The sequence below is a fragment of the Lineus longissimus genome, chromosome 11 (assembly GCF_910592395.1).
Source record: "Lineus longissimus chromosome 11, tnLinLong1.2, whole genome shotgun sequence".
Taxonomy (NCBI): Eukaryota; Metazoa; Nemertea; class Pilidiophora; order Heteronemertea; family Lineidae; genus Lineus; species Lineus longissimus.
Window position 1 is genome coordinate 2555701 of NC_088318.1, and position 17077 is coordinate 2572777.

At 40.5% G+C, this 17077-nt stretch overlaps 1 protein-coding gene across 2 annotated transcripts in view; it reads left to right on the plus strand.

Moving 5' to 3' along the window:
- Positions 1 to 6548: 6548 nt before the first annotated feature.
- Positions 6549 to 17077, plus strand: part of LOC135496126 (E3 ubiquitin-protein ligase rnf213-alpha-like) — a 64105-nt gene continuing 53576 nt past the window's right edge. For both annotated transcript variants that reach the window (XM_064785266.1, XM_064785264.1), the window contains exons 1-17: positions 6549 to 6686; positions 7004 to 7195; positions 7642 to 7844; positions 8023 to 8327; positions 8919 to 9175; positions 9453 to 9701; positions 10015 to 10216; positions 10600 to 10676; positions 10984 to 11326; positions 11875 to 11973; positions 12270 to 12374; positions 12743 to 12926; positions 13900 to 14238; positions 14667 to 15253; positions 15627 to 15777; positions 16000 to 16217; positions 16730 to 16870. In XM_064785266.1, coding sequence (XP_064641336.1) covers positions 7053 to 7195; positions 7642 to 7844; positions 8023 to 8327; positions 8919 to 9175; positions 9453 to 9701; positions 10015 to 10216; positions 10600 to 10676; positions 10984 to 11326; positions 11875 to 11973; positions 12270 to 12374; positions 12743 to 12926; positions 13900 to 14238; positions 14667 to 15253; positions 15627 to 15777; positions 16000 to 16217; positions 16730 to 16870 — 3603 coding nt within the window. In that variant the 5' untranslated portion in view covers positions 6549 to 6686; positions 7004 to 7052. The remainder of the gene's footprint in view (positions 6687 to 7003; positions 7196 to 7641; positions 7845 to 8022; positions 8328 to 8918; positions 9176 to 9452; positions 9702 to 10014; positions 10217 to 10599; positions 10677 to 10983; positions 11327 to 11874; positions 11974 to 12269; positions 12375 to 12742; positions 12927 to 13899; positions 14239 to 14666; positions 15254 to 15626; positions 15778 to 15999; positions 16218 to 16729; positions 16871 to 17077) is intronic.

The window sequence follows — 17077 nt, forward strand, 5'->3', positions numbered from 1 at the left end:
AAAGTTCGTGTGTTTGTTTGTTTGTGCGCTCATATCTCCCAGACCGAATGGCTGAGCGACCCCAGATTTTGCATGTAGCATTTAATGGGTCCCGAAAGTGTCCTTACGAAGCCCGATTTTTGAATTTCCAACTAACATCCGATATAACGCCGTTTATTGGTTTTATCTAACGTTATTCAGCTTGCCCGCGCGGCGATTTTGCCTTCGCGTCATGCCCGTCACGGGCGACGTCACTCCCGACACAGCCTGATCGCGTCACGGCTCCGACGTCAGGATGGGCCTGCTGACGTCATGACGTGGTTCATGCCCATTTCGCCTTGTCTTTTTTCGCCTTTTCCCATTTTGCCTTTAAAAAATATACATTTCGCCATCTCCTATTTCGCCTTTTCCAATTTTGCCTCATCCCAATCCGCCTTATTCTATCTCGCCTTTGTCTTTTTTCGCCTTTTCATTTTTCGCATTATGCTATTTTGCCTCTGTTTTATCTTGCCTTATCACAAGTTGCCTTATCCATTCTTGCCTTCGTCTCAGTTTGCCATTGTCTTAATCTGCCTTCTCCTATTTCACCTTGTCCTAATTTACCTTTGTCCTAATTCGCCTTCATCCTATCTCGCCTTTACCCGCCCCGCCTTTGTATTATTTCGCCTTCTTCCCATTTCGCCTTCTTCCGACTTTGCAACAAACTTGGTGTCTTTACCCATGTTTGTTGAGTCAATCTTTCATATGAAAGTGTCTTCAACAGTGTTGAAGGGCTTCTAGGGTCCATTCGGGGGTACCCGCAACCAAAACCCGGTGGACATTGCCAAAATTACAAGTGTAGATAACTTCTCAGCCATTATAGTCATATTACATTACATACCATATTACAAAAGACTTTTGTCTCTTTTACCCATGTTTTACCCATGTTTGTGGGGCCAATCTTTCATATAAGAGTGTTTCCACGAATAATGTTTTGGTACCCTACCCAAGGCTGTTGCTAAATTACCAATATTTTCAAATCTTCATAACTTCTGAACCATCTACATGTAAGCTTACATGTATCTCCAAAACCAACTTTTGGATTGATAAAAGGCGAGGTGAGATATGGCGAAACGGGAGAAGGCAAAATGGGAAGAAGGCGAATTGACATAAAGGTCAATCAAGAAAAGGCAAGATGAGATAAGGCAGGATGGAACCAAGGCAGAATAGGACAAAGGCGAAATAAGAAAAGGCAAACTAGGATGAGGCAAGATGAGAGGAAGGCGAGTTAGGAAGAAGGCCAATTGGAACAAAGGCGAGATAAGACGATGGCGAAATCGTAGAAGGCGAATTGAGAAAAGGCAAGTTAGGAGAAGGCTAAATGGGAGAAGGCAAAATTGGATAAGGCGAATAAGGTTAAGGCGGAATGGGCAGATACCCATGACGTCACAATGCGACGTCTCGAGCCCCGTCACTTCAGTCAAAAGCTTTTGCGCGTTCACACACAACTTGGTGATCGATTTTTGTTCGGAATCAAATTGTGAAAAGAAGGTTTGTATTAAATGTATATGACGAATGAAAAAGATTGATGATAGGCCTACTGCTGGCCGGTGGGCGTGTTAAGTATCGGCCTTTTGTGTACTGTTCCATTGGCCCACTTACATCTCACTTCTCATCGGTGACTTCACTCAGTGGGGGACATGACCGTCTCTAACTGAGACTTCTTCCGTCTACTCCATCAATCAATCAGTGGGGGACATGACCGTCTCTATCTGATACTTCCTCCTTCTTCTCCATCAATCAATCAGTGGGGGACATGACCGTCACTATCTGATACCTCTTCCGTCTTCTCTATCAATCAATCAGTGGGGGACATGACCGTCTCTATCTGATACTTCCTCCTTCTTCTCCATCAATCAATCAGTGGGGGCCTGACCGTCTCTATCTGATACTTCTTCCGTCTACTCCATCAATCAATCAGTGGGGGACATGACCGTCTCTATCTGATACTTCCTCCTTCTTCTCCATCAATCAATCAGTGGGGGACATGACCGTCACTATCTGATACCTCTTCCGTCTACTCCATCAATCAATCAGTGGGGGACATGACCGTCTCTATCTGATACTTCCTCCTTCTTCTCCATCAATCAATCAGTGGGGGACATGACCGTCACTATCTGATACCTCTTCCGTCTTCTCTATCAATCATTCAGTGGGGGACATGACTGTCTCTATCTGATACTTCCTCCTTCTTCTCCATCAATCAATCAGTGGGAGACATGACCGTCTCTATCTGATACTTCCTCCTTCTTCTCCAGCAATCAATCAGTGGGGGACATGACCGTCACTATCTGATACTTCTTCCGTCTTCTCCATCAATCAATCAGTGGGGGACATGACCGTCACTATCTGATACTTCCTCCTTCTTCTCCATCAATCAATCAGTGGGGGACATGACCGTCTCTATCTGATACTTCCTCCTTCTTCTCCATCAATCAATCAGTGGGGGACATGACCGTCTCTATCTGATACTTCCTCCTTCTTCTCCATCAATCAATCAGTGGGGGACATGACCGTCTCTATCTGATACTTCCTCCTTCTTCTCCATCAATCAATCAGTGGGAGACATGACCGTCTCTATCTGATACCTCTTCCGTCTTCTCTATCAATCATTCAGTGGGGGACATGACTGTCTCTATCTGATACTTCCTCCTTCTTCTCCATCAATCAGTCAGTGGGGGACATGACCGTCACTATCTGATACCTCTTCCGTCTTCTCTATCAATCAATCAGTGGGGGACATGACCGTCTCTAACTGATACTTCTTCCGTCTACTCCATCAATCAATCAGTGGGGGACATGACCGTCTCTATCTGATACTTCCTCCTTCTTCTCCATCAATCAATCAGTGGGGGACATGACCGTCACTATCTGATACCTCTTCCGTCTTCTCTATCAATCATTCAGTGGGGGACATGACTGTCTCTATCTGATACTTTCTCCTTCTTCTCCATCAATCATTCAGTGGGGGACATGACCGTCACTATCTGATACCTCTTCCGTCTTCTCTATCAATCATTCAGTGGGGGACATGACCGTCTCTATCTGATACTTCCTCCTTCTTCTCCATCAATCAATCAGTGGGGGACATGACCGTCACTATCTGATACCTCTTCCGTCTTCTCTATCAATCATTCAGTGGGGGACATGACTGTCTCTATCTGATACTTCCTCCTTCTTCTCCATCAATCATTCAGTGGGGGACATGACCGTCACTATCTGATACCTCTTCCGTCTACTCCATCAATCAATCAGTGGGGGACATGACCGTCTCTATCTGATACTTCCTCCTTCTTCTCCATCAATCAATCAGTGGGAGACATGACCGTCTCAATCTGATACTTCCTCCTTCTTCTCCATCAATCAATCAGTGGGGGACATGACCGTCACTATCTGATACCTCTTCCGTCTTCTCTATCAATCATTCAGTGGGGGACATGACTGTCTCTATCTGATACTTCCTCCTTCTTCTCCATCAATCATTCAGTGGGGGACATGATCGTCACTATCTGATACCTCTTCCGTCTACTCCATCAATCAATCAGTGGGGGACATGACCGTCACTATCTGATACTTCCTCCTTCTTCTCCATCAATCAATCAGTGGGGGACATGACCGTCTCTATCTGATACTTCGTCCTTCTTCTCCATCAATCAATCAGTGGGAGACATGACCGTCTCAATCTGATACTTCTTCCGTCTTCATTTCTGAGTGAGGCACTAGCCTTCCTTTTCGTTCGTGCACATTAACATTGTAAATAACTTGTACAATGTATGCTCAACCTACATGTACATTTCTTTTTTGTCCAATCATGTCCATGTAATAAGACCCAGCTCCGTTTTTCCCTGTGATAATTCATTGATTTCAAATCAAAATACAAATACCTTCAAATAAACTTGAGTTTTTGTTATTTCTTTTCGTTTATCAATACATCACTGATCGTACACTGAAATTCTGATGATGGCGGCCACGGGTACAGTGAACTAGTTAGAATAAATACCGCGAATCCATTCCAGGAAATGGGGATTTCCCATTCCTATCTTACCTCGTTTCCAATTATCTTTCTCTATATCGTTTGTATGGAGAGAGTGCGTGAAAATGAAAGCTGGATACCAGTAGACCGAAACTTATGACGTAATTGGCACAGTGTGTCATTTTGTGATGTTTGCAGAACATTTCCGTCTTTAAATCACGATTAAGTTACTTTATTACTCGCAAAGATAAAATAGTTTTGTTAATACTAACAATAGATTCATTTGTGGTGATGAGATATCAACCCACCAACTCCTCCGCCTGATAATTAGAATAAATACCACGAATCCATTGAGGAGGGAATTGGGGATTTCCCATTCCTATCTTACCTCGTTTCCAATTATCTTTCTCCATATCGTTTGTATGGAGAGAGTGCGTGAAAATGAAAGCTGGATACCAGGAGACCGAAACTTATGACGTAATTGGCACGGTGCAAAGTCACTTTGCCTTGTGATGTTTGCAGAACATTTCCGTCTTTAAATCACGATTAAGTTACTTTATTACTCGCAAAGATAAAATAGTTTTGTTAATAACAAGCTTAAGGAATCCAAGCATCATTTGGATCAAGGGTGAGTTCTCAAGTGGTTCACGACATGTTAAAAAGTCTGATCTGTTGTTGCAGAGTTCATTAATCAGATTTTAAGACTTGGGCCTAAAGCGAAACTGAAAGTTACAGGTGAAACTGAAAGTTACAAGTAACTTGCATTGAGTAATGTCGTCTGAGTTGCTGACTCCGAGTTGCTGTTGGCTTTTTAGCTACATTAATTGACTCCTCCGCCTGATAATCCTTACTAAATTCGAGAAAAGTTCGTGTGTTTGTTTGTTTGTGCGCTCATATCTCCCAGACCGAATGGCTGAGCGACCCCAGATTTTGCATGTAGCATTTAACGGGTCCCGAAAGTGTCTTTACGAAGCCCGATTTTTGAATTTCCAACTAACATCCGATATAACGCCGTTTATTGGTTTTATCTAACGTTATTCAGCTTGCCCGCGCGGCGATTTTACCTTCGCGTCATGCCCGTCACGGGCGACGTCACTCCCGACACAGCCTGATCGCGTCACGGCTCCGACGTCAGGATGGGTCTGCTGACGTCATGACGTCACAATGCGATGTCTCGAGCCCTGTCACTTCAGTCAAAAGCTTTTGCGCGTTCACAGTCACACACAGCTTGGTGATCGATTTTTGTTCGGAATCAAATTGTGAAAAGAAGGTTTGTATTAAATGTATATGACGAATGAAAAAGATTGATGATAGGCCTACTGCTGGCCGCTGGGCGTGTTTAGTATCGGCCTTTTGTGTACTGTTCCATTGGCGTACTGACATCTCACTTCTCATCGGTCACTTCAGTGGGGGACATGAACGTCTCTAACTGATACTTCTTCCGTCTACTCCATCAATCAATCAGTGGGGGACATGACCGTCTCTATCTGATACTTCCTCCTTCTTCTCCATCAATCAATCAGTGGGGGACATGACCGTCACTATCTGATACTTCTTCCGTCTTCTCTATCAATCATTCAGTGGGGGACATGACTGTCTCTATCTGATACTTCCTCCTTCTTCTCCATCAATCAATCAGTGGGGTACATGACCGTCTCTATCTGATACTTCCTCCTTCTTCTCCATCAATCAATCAGTGGGGGACATGACCGTCACTATCTGATACTTCTTCCGTCTTCTCTATCAATCATCAAGTGGGGGACATGACTGTCTCTATCTGATACTTCTTCCGTCTTCATTTCTGAGTGCGGCACTAGCCTTCCTTTTCGTTCGTGCACATTAGCATTGTAAATAACATGTACAATGTATGCTCAGCCTACATGCACATTTCTTTTTTGTCCAATCATGTCCATGTAATAAGACCCGGCTCCGTTTTTCCCTGTGATAATTCATTGATTTCAAATCAACGTACAGATACCTTCAAATAAACTTGAGTTTTTGTTATTTCTTTTCATTTATCAATACATCACTTATAGTACACTGAAACTCTGATGATGGCGGCCACGGGTACAGTGAAATAGTTAGAATAAATACCGCGAATCCATTCCAGGAAATGGGGATTTCCCATTCCTATCTTACCTCGTTTCCAATTATCTTTCTCTATATCGTTTGTATGGAGAGAGTTCGTGAAAATGAAAGCTGGATACCAGTAGACCGAAACTTATGACGTAATTGGCACAGTGTGTCATTTTGTGATGTTTGCAGAACATTTCCGTCTTTAAATCACGATTAAGTTACTTAATTACTCGCAAAGATAGAATAGTTTTGTTGATACTAACAATAGATTCATTTGTGGTGATGAGATATCAACCCACCAACTCCTCCGCCTGATAATTCGAATAAATACCACGAATCCATTGAGGAGGGAATTGGGGATTTCCCATTCCTATCTTACCTCGTTTCCAGTTATCTTTCTCCATATCGTTTGTATGGAGAGAGTGCGTGAAAATGAAAGCTGGATATCAGGAGACCGAAACTTATGACGTAATTGGCACGGTGCAAAGTCACTTTGTCTTGTGATGTTTGCAGAACATTTCCGTCTTTAAATCACGATTAAGTTACTTTATTACTCGCAAAGATAAAATAGTTTTGTTAATAACAAGCTTAAGGAATCCAAGCATCATTTGGATCAAGGGTGAGTAGGCTCAAGTGGTTCACGATATGTTAAAAAGTCTGATCTGTTGTTGCAGAGTTCATTAATCAGATTTTAAGACTTGGGCCTGAAGCGAAACTGAAAGTTACAGGTGAAACGCTGTGTCAGCTTTATTTGCACCAAGGTGCTGGCTCCTCAAACAGCCAATTTAAATGCCCGATGTTTTCATGTGGCAAAATTTCAGCACAGAAATTTGGTCAGTGGTGATGGCTTTTCCAAATAAACTGTATTTGGAACAATTTAGAATGCAATCTAGTGAGTGAATGGATATTGAACTGACAGATTTTTATTCCTTTCAGTAAAGCCAATGAGAATTCAGCTATCCACCAAGAATCGCATGCCAGAACAATGAGAAAGGTCACATTCCATCTAGTAGTGCACAAAAACTTCAAATTTGATGAGATGATGGATGACATTGTCATCAGATTCAAACATTCTCATCTTGGTGGATTTACCGATGCTACAAACAGACATTGCATGAAAGTCATTCAGTAAGTACATGTAAATTATAATTTGTTCCTCTTTTTGACTCATTTATATACGATATCACCTGGGGGCCAAATCGGTAAACCTTGAAAACAAGATACAACTTATTTCATATCATGGGTACATGTACATCGAACATGTCCAGCCACCATGCAGTATATGTCTCATAAGTTTTTGATTTGACCTACTTTTCATTTCAGCTCTAAACTATGGCATGTTTCCTAACCAGCATGAATTATTAATATGGTTAGCATATTGGCCCTGACCTTCATTTTTTGCAGGGATTTCGGAGTTGAACTTGTTTCATCTGATTCAGGCATGTCTGTTGATGATTTGTTTCTATATTTTTGGAAGAGTGAATTAGAATTTGGAATTTTTATGTCATTTCATAGTTCATTTTGCATCTGGGTACTGTGTGCGCGTAATTGCTGGTACTTTTCCATCTTTGCAGGAAATACAGCAAGGGCTATGTCCTCATGGAACTGACTGTTGAAGTTCCTGATGATATTTATGACACCGAATACAAATATGTTTATGTGCATAAATTCGACAAGAAAGAGCCAAAGTATACATGGGAATGGATGCCAATGGCTGATAAATACCATCAAGAAGGAACCAATAGATGTTTTCTTATTGATCACAAGGATGCGAAAGGTAGTGCCTCTAGTCTTAAGGAATTCCTGTTCACATAAAATATTCACTGTGACGATAATTGTGGTTCAAAGATGCAAGAAACGCCAGGATGAAATCCTAATATCGTTATCATGATGAAAGCTAAATATACTAGTAAAATCTTAGTTCCTTATATGTTAATGTTTTCTTTGTGCTTCAGCTGCATTTGAGTTGTACGATGGCTTGATGTACCCACCACCAGACAATTCCGCATGGACTCAAGTGACAAAATTTGGGAAAAGATTACTTGGATATGAAAAGATGGAGTTGGTTAATGAAGTAAAAGAAGCTGCGCTTGCCATGTTACCACATTGGCACATGTTCTTCTTTGAAAAGAAAACTGGTCAAAAGATGGATCATGCAACAGCAGAAGAGGCCGTTTGTAATACAGAGAAGGTGTTCACGTACATGGAACGATCACTCCGTGATGTCGGCGAAAGATATTTCAAAGAAGTTTGGATTAAGGTATGGATGTTCTGCTCTGTTTGCCTTACTGAAAGTCAACTTACTGGAGTAAGTCAACTTACTGGAGTAAGTCAACTTACTGGAGTAAGTCAACTTACTGGAGTAAGTCAACTTACTGGAGTAAGTCAACTTACTGGAGTAAGTCATCTTACTGGAGCTCTGTGCCCTCATGGGCTGTCGCTAAATAGTAATATGTCTTCCATACTGATATCATATTTTGTTATAAAATAACCTATAAATCTGTGTGAAAAACATCCAAGGCTTGATTGTATCATTATCATCATCATATTTGTATAAAAATTGTGATTCACTTACAAAGGATATAAACAAAATGCACATTACAATGCCTCATCACAATAATATCACAACAACCTGTCAGGACCTCCTACTCCTGCAGATAACATATTGTTGTACTCGTACCAAAAATTCATCAGCGAGCTCGCCATATATATTTTTGCTCATACGTAAAGAAGTAGATATATTTTGTGTTTGATCCCCGGTGTATGTTTGATTAGGGATGGCGAAGATATTTTGTTACTACCCTTTTTTGGGTCCAATCGCAATAATGATGTTGGTGCCATTTTAACTTAGGTGCTTTGGGACTATCTCTCATCCTGGCAGTCAGCCATGAAATCCCAAATCCAAGAGAACAAGTCCAGCCCAGAGGCCTTGGAAACCCGACTTGTATCAGCACTATGTGTTCTACGACTTGCCCACAAGTTTGATACCATCCTTGTCTCTAACGAGCAACTTGACCTGCTGTGTGATTGCCTTCTGTTGAGACCGGACAAAGATGGCAAGATTCTGGATTTGATGCCAGTGCTAAATAAGCACTTCGAAAACCCAAAGTAATTATAATTCCTCCTGAATGTTTGTAAAATTGTTTTTAAATCTCCTTGAATTATGACCAGGAATAAAACTCAATGTAAATGAGAGCCATTTAAGTTTATATCTTCTAGTGGTTTATGAGTACATGTAATGTACCTTTATCTAAAGAAGCTATTGTTTTGTTGCCTGCAGGTTTGGCCTGGACTGTTTCTTTATATTTCCCTTTCAAGTTACATTAAGATTGTCTCCCAGTATCATACAAGGTTTAATGCAATAAATATACTGCTTTCGATTCAGATTTTTGGTGACACAACTTCTCTTCCTGTGCGAGCGAATGACAATGGATACCTATAGAATGGATGAAGAGACCCAGCACAAGTGGCTATTTGTTGTTCCTCTTTTGCACTTTCTACATGGACTCACAACCCCCTATGAGCAGGCCTGGGACCAAGGTGTAGATCATGAGAAGCAACTTTGGTGGGGCATAAGTGTGTTCGTTCGTCAACAAGCAAAATTCAAGAAGAATGTGAATCTGCAAGGCAAACTGTAAGATTATTAAAGACTGCTTGAGTTGATTTGTGGAGTTAAGCATGCTATATAGGCCATTGACCAAATCCCAAAAGCTGTTGTTCTTGATAATTTTGGGGCAGATTAAAAATGCTCTTATGATGTATTTGGTGATAACATCACATAATTATGAAGCTCCCACCAAAATAGTCTATGTTATCAGGTTGTTGTCCGTCATTGATTCACCTAAATTGTTATTTCATTTCAGTTGAGTCTTTGTTTAAGGCTAACTCTCTTTCAAACCTTACTAATTCACCTGTTGGAGATTTCAGTCATAATCATATTCTTTCAGGAAACTAAAGTTTCTGTTGAGGCATCTGGCACCCCTCTTCCATTCGGATGCACTGCTTCCAAGAACTGTAATGTCAGTCATTAGTTGGCGTCACGTCAAGAATGCCTATTCCGAGGATGCTTTCCCACTGGATTGTATGATCGCTAACTGCTACTTCTTTGTAAAAGCAGGGCCAGATTACAGTTATGTGTCAGATGAAAGCGTAAGTTTAGAAGATGATTTTCATATGGTAAATTATCTTATTCAGACTTTTGTCATTTTTCTGCATTTGCTCAATTAACCCTGTGGATGCTTTTCCCAATCCAGGCGTGTAAATGGGTTTAAATTGTAAAGTTGGGTTTAAATCCGAAAGGAGCAAATGATGCATTGTTTAAGAAGCTCCTTGAGTGATTTTGAAAGTTTCAGCAGAGACTAGGAAATGTTAGTAGGTCCAAACTGCTGTGTACATCAGGCTGCGATCTTTATCTATTTTATGGCTGGGTGTCAAGAAGTTGACTAATTTTGTCTATAGAAAGTTGTTGATAAAATTATACCACTTATTATTTACATTCCCTCCCTGAAAAAGTTTGTTTCACCATATTTCAGATTGAAACCCTGCAGCATTGCGTCACATTAATTCTTTCGAAAGCTGAACAAACCCTCAGCACTGATGGTGTTGAAAAGTGAGTAAAACTGCTGTTTATGGGTACTGGTTCAAAAGCAAGTTCTGGTTTCCCTTTTTTTATCCTCATTGGAGAGGTATTTACCATTGTCCCGGAACTTTGATTCCAGTGGCGTAATGAGAATCCTTGCACTTTTTGTGTTCACTTTTGACAGTGTATTTGCAACATTCTTAGGGTTTATGATTCATTTGTCAACCGAAAAACATAAGTATCCAATAATGGCTCTGCATGTCCAGGGAACGATGCCAAGATTGATGATGGTCATGAAAGCCAATCTGATTCTAATGGTGTCATTATCTTCTTACAGGAGCAAGCAAGACTCCTTGATGAAAGAGGTGATAATTGTCGAGACACTGGCTTGGAATTTTCTCAAACTCGTCCTGAATGCTACAAGGCCCAACTCTCTTTGGAAGAGGGGCTCGATTGTGGTCCCTGTTGCTCTGAATCTGATGGTTACCATTCTCAACGCTCATTTCCGTATGATTGAGTGGATTCCTAAGGAAGAGCAGAATACTGTCCATGCCCAACATAAGGTTGTTACTGACTACATGAATGAGATGAAGAATGGTATCATTCCTTGGCTTAAGTCAGTGCTGACTTGGCCCCTTGCGGCTACTTATGGTGTATTCCACGTAGCAAAAGAACCTCAGGTGTGTATTTATAGACTCGGCGCTACCATACATGTAAGAGTACAAAGCTATATAGATGGATTGGTTGAATACAAATGATAACTCTTCAGCAATATAGATGGATTGGTTGAATACAAATGGTAACTCTTCAGCTATATAGATGGATTGGTTGAATACAAATGATAACTCTTCAGCTATATAGATGGATTGGTTGAATACAAATTATAACTCTTCAGCTATATAGATTGATTGGTTGAATACAAATGATAACTCTTCAGCTATATAGATCGATTGGTTAAATACACACGATAACTCTTAAGCTATGGATGGATTGATTGAATACATGTGATAAATCTTCCTGCCATAACATGAGATAAAGTGGTAAAGCAGTTTGTACAAATGCTGGCATTTTAATTGAAATCTATATTGAATACATATAGTTGACTGTGTTTTATGCCCCTGTGGCCAAATAAAGGGCTGGGGGCCCCTCACTTTATAAAATGAAGCAACTATGATGTCAAGTGTAACATACTTCAGATATCAATCAGTGGTATTATATTTCTTTACAGCTTTGGAGCCAGTTGCTCACAGTTGAATTTTGCACTGAACATGCCAAGACTCTTTGGAGGAAGACCTTGTTGAATGCTCTGGAAAGGAGGATTGCTGAGGTGTGGATATATTTGTATAACACATGTTCTATGATGAGGTTCATGTATGAACTGAAGGTTGTTTCAATGGAAATGTGCAATGGAAAGCAATGTGCAGTCAAAAGCACTAAGATTAAGAAGCAGTAAAGAACGTCGTAATGTTGTTTTTGAGTTTTTATGTACATGAATTTCCATGTGAAATCTTATCAATTGAAAACTGATCGAATGAGCCTGCAATAGATACACTACAGACTGCGCCATGACCTCATTGACTTCTTACAAGCTGCTTAAGTAAGCTTTCAATCGATCTATTTCAGCTGCCTCTCGCCACACAAGTAGAGGTGTACTGTGGAAAGACGGACTTCAGTTCTTATGATCCAGGTATCGATGAAACATTCAGCAAGATGGCCTTTGAAGCTGTGGTAGGTACTGCCTTAAATTTATAGCCTCATGAAAGCAAAATATGATTGTATTCTGTAAGCATGGTTCTTCATGTCAAATTGTCTGTCTGAGAGTATTGGTGGGTTTGCCTTAGAAAGTGAGTTCATTTCTTTTAGTTATATTGGGGGTTGGGTGACTTTGAAATAACTTGCAGTCTAATAAATTGAAGTCATGTCTTCCTTGGACTTGATATTGATTAAACTGGATGTCTTCTATGAATCTTGTCTGCCCCATTAATATCCATTGTTGTTGACACATTTTTTTAGATCCCATTCTGTTTTGTTTTAACACTGTGGTTCAAATGTCCTTGCATTTGTTGCTTTTTGTAAGCTGGGGCATTTTTTTTCAGAAAGAAGAGGTGAACATCCTGAACATTACCAGCTACAACAAGGACAAGTATAAAAGGCTTGTGTGCCAAACCTTTGAGGAGGCTTGGAAAAAAGCAATCGGAACTGACCAGAACATCAAAAAGATCATGACTCACCTGCTGTCATGGCCATCATTCTCGAGGTGTTTAGAGATATTCAGTACAGGTACTTGAAATATTTCTTCACCAGTTCTGTTCTGCATGAAATCGTTTATTTTTCCTTGATGTTTTCCATGTTGTCAGCAACTTTGTTCACAGGTAGTATATTCATTAAAGAATACATTATATATGTACATTATATTCATTAAAGAATACATTATATAGGTACATTATATTCATTAAAGAATACATTATATAGGTACATTATATTCATTAGAGAATACATTATATAGGTACATTATATTCATTAGAGAATACATTATATAGGTACATTATATTCATTAGAGAATACATTATATAGGTACATTATATTATATTCATTAAAGAATACATTATATAGGTACATTATATTATATTCATTAAAGAATACATTATATAGGTACATTATGTTCATTAAAAAAGTACACTATATGGGTACATTATATTCATTAAAAAGTACATTATATAGGTTCCTCTATTTTGTGCTGTTTCGAAGATGGCCCTACTGCACAACACTTTACAGAAAAGCCAATTAAATGCACTGAGCTAACTTCACCTTCAAACTAATAAAATGTATTTAAATTATGTATAAACCATTATTCAATTATGTTCACGAATAAAATATTTAGCAGTCAAGTCCTCAAAGTATGTTTTCGTTGGGAACAAAATGTTCAAGTGTGTCACTCAGTAGATGAAATTTTTTTCAATTTTTGAGGGAAAGAGCCAGTTCCCTGACATGTTATGTCAGATGAAAATCGGCAGATTTGTTTTTTTCACTATATTTTCTTTTAGTCATAACATGTAAATTTCTCTGAACTAATTCATCGGACAGCTGCTGCTTCGTTCAAACTGGTTTTTGTTTCGGGGTGTTATTTTTGCGCTGAACAGCTATCAAAACGAGTTTTATGGTGTTCATGGCAATTTTGGTTTGTCAGCATATTTGTGTATATGGTATGAGCATTCATAAAACTGCTATCTTACTTCATGAAAATCTATTTCAGACAAAAGAAAAATACTCTTTGATGATATCTGTGTCGAGCACATCGCCACAGCCCTATCAGTTCTCTCGTATGAGAAGAATCTGCTCCTGAATAACAGCCTCTCAGTGGCTGACTTTGAACTTCTCACCAAGCACCAGGAATCGTTCATCACGCTCTGCTGTATCGAGGCTGCTCGTGAAGATGACACCAATGATCCTGAGGGAAAGAAGGCGAAACAGGAGCCTTTGCGGACTCACTTGACACAGTTCTTCCAGCTGAGACAACAGGAACTGGAGTACTTCAGGTGGATGTCCGATAAGTACCTCATTCTGCTGGGACACTGTAAAGACCTTCCATGCAGTAAGTCTCCATTTGTTAAGCATTTTGATACTCCACCATTCGAAGTTAACAAGGTTACTTTTTTTGTGTCGTTTGATCTCAAATCTTTTGCAAAAAAGGTGGTGTTTGAGCAGCTAATTTAAGCTACTGTAAAACAGGAAATTTTTGTGGCTGTTTAATTTTCTCAATCAGCAAAATCCGCAACAAATAAAATGCCGCGGACAACAAACTTGAACTCAATTACTGTTAGTGTCCTCAAAACGCTAAATCAAAACTACCCCAAAGATGCGATTTCACAAAACTGTGAACAATGATAGCCATGAATATTTCCTGGTTTACAGTATTTGAGCTCTGAAATCTTGGAAAGTAGGATAAATCAAAAACCTCTGTGTATGTAAAAAATGTATGGCAATAGCATTCTGACTCTTGGTTGTATTGTCTACTTACAGATGTCCACACGGAGTCGCTCTCTCGTCTGCTCCAAGGAGATCTTGGTAAGAGAATCTTGGGCGAGATAGTTGATCCAGCCAAGGCACCATACAAGGATGGACGCTTACCAAGGATCACACTCTTTGGGATCTCGGACACAGTCCTTCGCATCCTGGACAAGGTCAGGGCTCTCTCAACGAGCATCATTTTGAATCGGCTGTGGGCGTATTTTGGACAAGTTGAAAAGGACGAGATGGGAGCTGATGCTATTGAGCTGCGGCTAGACGAAGCTGTTGAAAAAGTTTGGGAGCCATCATGGAACAGATGGTCTCAGCTGGTCCAAAAGTTGAATGTTGGAAATGTCACCTTGAATCAGATTGATGAGCACTTTGGTTGCTTTAAGAAGAAGATGTCAGACATAAAAGTCGAGTTGGAATGCATGCGTGAGTATGTGGAGAGTACCCTCAATTTTGATGAGATTTTGAAGCAGCTTGACCTCTACTACAAGTTGGATGGTTACACCAGGGGTGCTGTGACCATTCTCAAGGTCAAGAAAGAGATGGAGCTGACAGGAGACTTCAGTCAGGTCGAGACACTGGCTTATGTGGTAGGTAGCAGTTTGTACAACCTCCTTGATCTCTTTATATTACCGTATGTGATGATAATTATTAGTTTGGCTAAGTTCAGGTGTAGTTCTTCTGCATTCTGCTCGGCTATGATGAGCCTGCAACCGGTAGCACCGGGGGTCATCCTGGGTCCATCAATAACGCCGTAATGGTGTGGAGTCCTTGAGGCAAGGGGTCTGGTGTCTTCCTCCCTGGCTGTGAGAGGAACAATGAAAAGTGTTCAAAAACTGTCTTTGAGCATAAGCGTTGAGATGGAAGTCAGAAGTAGTTGATTTGTCGCTTTCCTTTAGCAGCAATTTGGGACTCGGAATAAACCGATAAAAAACGTGGTCGTCCACCTCTTGTTCATTTCAGACTGAGCACAAGCATAAACCACTCAGGAGCATGAACAGGAACCTGCTGACGACAGGAAAGATCTTGGAAAACATCACAGTCGAGCAGGTGGAGTGTCTGAAGGCTGTGGCCAAGTGCAAGGAACTTGTGAAATGGTTGAAAGGCATTGGTGGTAAGTTGATGAGAGTTTTTGAACATTGTTGATTTCCTTGAGCAGAACACTTTTGCCGAAGTACTTCTCCTGATTTCAAAGCTTAACTGTATGTATGTTGTCTAGAGTCACCATTAGAATATTCTTGTAAATGCGGATGTTTGAAGGTGCACTGGCTCTCGTCTAGTGATGATAATTCTTAACTCCTTCGGCCCTGCTCTTAACTTATTGCTATGTCTGCAGGTACAAAGGAGCTAAAAGTATTTGTTGATTTGGCGAGTACGACCGCTGGTGAGGGAGATATGGACCTGGATCGCGTCTCCATGCTCCATGCTGTGGTGACCGGCTATGCCCCACTCATCTGCGACCTGAAGAAAGATGCTTCTGCCGAGGTTTTCTTGGGCCACTGTAAGATGGTTTGGCGCGCTTTGGAGTCGGATAATAAGCTTACAAGCAAATTGGTAGGTACTTGTACTGAAGTTCTTACTACCTTGATTCACCAGGTGGAGGTTGTAATGTTTGAGAGTAAAGTGCTCAATGATTCGAGGAAGAGATTCGAGATATTTAATTTCAAAGAATGGTGGACAGTTACTTCATATTCTAAAAGGCCTTAGTCACAGTATATCATTGTTTCTAATACAAAATACATTACGCCTCGTTTTGATCGGAGCGGTCTTGGTATCGTAACCAATGACCGCCTGGGTGCGTGACGTCATCTTCACAAGGATCATTCTTTGACGAAAACGGAACATATATACCTTTCAAATCGTATTTAATTTAAAACCCTCGGTGAAGCGCCTCGGGTTTTGGACAGCATTTTCGGTCTACCCGAGCGGTCTTGATTATACAACCAATGACCGCCAGCTCGGTATTAATTCCTTAAGCCTTGGCTTTGGTTGTGGTGAGGGCATTGAGCTGTCTGTTTTTATAAGCACTTTACCCAAGGACACAAGTTTACCGCAATCTTTTGCAGCTGGACACCAAGAGGCACATGGCCAGGCTGAAGTTCATCAAGGACTCCCATGGGTCAGTTGAAGTCTCTTCGCTCAGCGAGGTGGACGCCATCAACGGGCGAGGTGTCTACAAAGTTGGCAATCTCAAGAAAGGACACAAGGTATTCATACAGTCTAAAGTTCCTGTTCTCTTCTCGATCTTATTGTACTGCTGGGTGATGGTTCCACACGAAATGCTCCTCAGGAAATCTCTAATAGAATTGTTTGAGGAAGAAATCCTTATTTGCAGATGGTATCTTTCATAAATTTACATGCAAATCAAGCTGGAAACTTTCATTTTCAAGAGATATTATTCTAGGGGTATTCAC